General features: G+C 55.1%; 1 protein-coding gene across 2 annotated transcripts; it reads left to right on the forward strand.

Annotated features, from left to right (window-relative positions):
- Positions 1–273: 273 nt before the first annotated feature.
- CHLRE_09g405100v5 (uncharacterized protein) lies at positions 274–3,001 on the forward strand. 2 transcript variants are annotated; one of them, XM_043066151.1, is made up of 5 exons: positions 274–876; positions 969–1,074; positions 1,163–1,436; positions 1,517–1,632; positions 1,902–3,001. In XM_043066151.1, exons 3-5 carry the CDS (start codon positions 1,199–1,201, stop codon positions 2,610–2,612), a joined length of 1,065 nt encoding a protein of 354 aa, XP_042920716.1. In that variant the 5' UTR covers positions 274–876; positions 969–1,074; positions 1,163–1,198; the 3' UTR covers positions 2,613–3,001. The 2 variants fall into 2 exon arrangements, with proteins under 2 accessions (XP_042920716.1, XP_001695247.1); XM_001695195.2 differs by having other exon boundaries at positions 304–1,074.
- The last annotated feature ends 470 nt before the right edge of the window (positions 3,002–3,471 follow it).

Below are 3,471 nucleotides of genomic sequence, written 5' to 3' on the forward strand. Positions count from 1 at the left end.
CACCCCTGACTCCGGAGGGCACATCCTCGGAGGCTGTACACACCCTAAAATGAAAGGCGCGTACATCAATCGGCACAACTGGGCAGTCCAGCGTGTCGCCAAATGCATCTCCAAAGGGACCTACGGGAACGGGTTCATGGTCATGGACGCGGGCCCCCTAGCCGACCTGCCACACTATGCGTCTGCACAACGCCCCCCCGCCTGGCTGGCTGCGGAGAGGACATCATCACCCCTTATTACAAGGCTCAGACCTGACATTCTGTTCATCCCAAACCTGCCCGCCCATGAAACACATAGAGAAGGGTACCGCCCGCCCCTGAACAAAGCACGGCTGCCCATCTATATCCTTGAAATCGGTTACAGCTCCGACGTTCGCCATTTGGACAAGCGGGAAGAAAAATCTCAGCAACACCAAGAACTCAAGCGACTGCTGGAAGCGGCCGGATGGACGGTCCACTACTCCACCAATGAATGCCTTGCGCTCGGAGTGACTGGGGCCATCCCTTGCAACCTCACTAAGCTGCTCACCTCTCAACTTGGGGTGACCCACACAGCCGCACGAGTATGCGGAGAGAGGCTCCACACACACGCTGTGAACAGTGCGGGCGGCATTATCAAAATGCGCCGAGTAACCGAGCAGGAACTCAAACCGAGAGGTGGGTGAGCCACGGCTCCCCCACACCTCCTCGGAGTGCGTGGTGAGGTGGCAGCGCGAGGGGGATGGGCCTCCTCGCCCTAGCCACCTTACCCCGATAATCCACGCCAGGCCCCATGGGCCGGCGTTTGAATTATTATTATTATTGTCGACTCGGGCTGCTATCCTAACGCTAACTTCCTGTTTGCTACCCTGCCCGCCCCCACCACGGATTCTTCCAAGTGAGTCCCGGCTGATTAAGCGTGCGTTAAGACTGTTGGTGCCAAGCATAACCAGTAAACGGATAAAAATAATGCCTGCTGATTGTCCGCAGGGTCATCGCGCGCGCCCTAGCTCAGCAGTGCCTGGCACGTGGCAGAGGGAGCGATCCCTGTCCTGTCGACTACAGCGTCTACAAGACCATTCCGTTGCCCGCGGATGTGAGTATCATATGTATGTATCAATGCATGGTTTCCAATAAAGCTCACGATAATTGCACATTGCCCCGGCGTGCTGACTTGCTTGCAGGTTTGGCGCAATACCCTTGTGTGCCCAGGGTCCCCTATGGATGTTTTCCTAACATGCGACAATCTCAGCCCGGCATTTGGCGGCAGCATTGGAGCATGCCTGGATAACCCACTGTGCACGTGGGCGGATGTGTCGAGAGTTTTATCTTCTGCCGCGTACAACAGGATACAGCCTGCCTCAGCGGACACTTTGGCCCAGCAGTTTGACCCTGCGTTTGACGCTGACACAATGCTCACGATGTTGCCGAACCTTTTTTTCTTCGACGGGTATTATGGTGAGTTAGCTATCTCTGGTGTTTGGTGGGAGCTGAAGCTATGGAATTTATACGATTGTTGAACTAAAATTTTTGTGTAGATTCAGCATGGCCGCATGAGGAAAGGCAGAGGCAACTCTGCGTGGCCAAATGGGCTACCAATCAGTCCTACCTGGCACAGATGTACTCAACTTACCTGAAACCAGCATACCAGAAGGTAAGCGCGAGCCTCTCCCTGGCAAGACACTCCCACCTCAAGCTTGCATTTATAGCTTGCTTCTAGCCTGCTGCTGCCTGTAGCCTGCCCGCGACCAGCGCAGCCTGCACCTACATACCTAGTCTGTCGTGTCTAACATGTCTCCAGCCTGCATCGACTCAACTGCCATATTCCCTCGCATACTTGCACGTGCGTGGGCATTTTGACGGATTTGGCGGCGGTCAGCTGACGTCGCTGAGGTCCCTCCCTCCCTTCCTCCCTCCACGCAGTTGCTAAGCGACTACATATTGAGGAACATAACGTACACACTTGCAACGTACTACAACACGGTGTACATCAATACCAGTTTCATCTCACACTTCTATGGCGCCTGCCCTGTTTCCATGCGAGCCATCACTGCTAGCATCAAGTGTGATTCGATCGAAGACAGCCGAGAGGCATGCAACTACGTACCTTACTGCGCATGGTATGACGGCTTCTGCCAGCTGGCGCATCTGGAGCCCTTGGTCGTTCAGGACAACAGCATCTTCACTTCTGACCCTTGGGCCAGGGCCATCATGAACTTGTCGAACATGTGCATGCCACTAAACACTTTTGGAATTCACGGGAATCGGCCAATTTATGCTAGCAGTACATATGGATCGCCCAACTGCTCCGAGTTCCTGGCATCGGACTTTGGGCGTCAGAGCTCACCTGTCATGTTCAATGCGGCAAGCAATGTCCTGGATCCCGCTGGGCCTTACTATCCAACCAACCTGCAGGCTTCATTCTATGTGCCTGCCGGCACGAATGGCACCGCCGGACAAAGCGGTGGCAGTAGCAATGGTGGCAGCAGCAGCCGTGCACCCAACCCGTACACTAATGCGCCTGCAACTAGTGGTGGTGGTACGGGTGGCAGTGGTCGCACTCGGGTTCCGGTGTGGGGTGTAGTTGTGTTAATGTTCGCGCTCATTGCACTGGCACGTACGCCCAGTTGGTAGGTGTGCCAATCAAGGGGCCGCCTCGAGCGTTCTCCGCAACTGCTGCGTGTATGCCGCCGTGGGTTGAGCCATGCCGTTGAGCACGAGCCTTGATGGGGTGATGAGGATGATACGCATGCACGCAGTGATGACTTGGACATGACTTATACACCTAGTAGTTATGATCCTCGTTGTTGTGCAACTCTCTACCTCTGTGCTGCTTGTACGGTGGCGTCTAGTAGCTTTCCAGGAGCAATCACTGCATCCAGCAGATTGTGGTGTTGGCCAAGCAATCAGCAGGAAGTAATGATCTGAATCCGTGCAAGGCAGGTAGGGGTGCGTGGGCCGGTCACGTTGATGGTCTTGCAGCCCCCAGCCCGTGGGCTGTAACTGTGTAATCCACTGGCTAGTGAACTGGTCCCTCCTGTAGCCGATGCAATTGGGTATTTAGCGCATGGGCGCTTATAGTGCAGAGGGACACCTCCGATGGATAGCATCGCTGTGATATAGATAAGGGTCATGCACCCATGAAATGACTTGCGACCTGGGTGTGCTGCTTTTTGATTGCAGCCGTGGGACACGTCACCAACGTAGCGGTAGGGTAGGGTAGATAGGGGATGGGGTGAGGGTAAACGTGTGTAGTTCTTGTTTAGGGGGAAACGGTGTCAGCACACACGCGTGCTCTCAATCGCCTCGCTGGCTGCTGTGTCCTATGGTTGTGCGATGGACAGCATACACCCTCTACTGCGCACACGCGCGCCGCGCCTTCCCATCACGAGAAGGTCAATGGAGGGGGGGGTACGTGCGCGTTCGGTGAGCAGCATATGTGAAAAGAACCACACACACCACGTCAAGAAATTGTACCTTGAACGACAGACAA

This window comes from Chlamydomonas reinhardtii, chromosome 9, assembly GCF_000002595.2.
Source record: "Chlamydomonas reinhardtii strain CC-503 cw92 mt+ chromosome 9, whole genome shotgun sequence".
Taxonomy (NCBI): Eukaryota; Viridiplantae; Chlorophyta; class Chlorophyceae; order Chlamydomonadales; family Chlamydomonadaceae; genus Chlamydomonas; species Chlamydomonas reinhardtii.

Coding starts and splice junctions, on each gene's coding strand:
- CHLRE_09g405100v5 (XM_043066151.1), top strand. CDS start 1,199: ATGGATGTTTTCCTAACATGCGACAATCTCAGCCCGGCATTTGGCGGC. Junction 1,437..1,516: donor TTTCTTCGACGGGTATTATG/GTGAGTTAGCTA, acceptor ATTTTTGTGTAG/ATTCAGCATGGCCGCATGAG. Junction 1,633..1,901: donor TGAAACCAGCATACCAGAAG/GTAAGCGCGAGC, acceptor CCCTCCACGCAG/TTGCTAAGCGACTACATATT.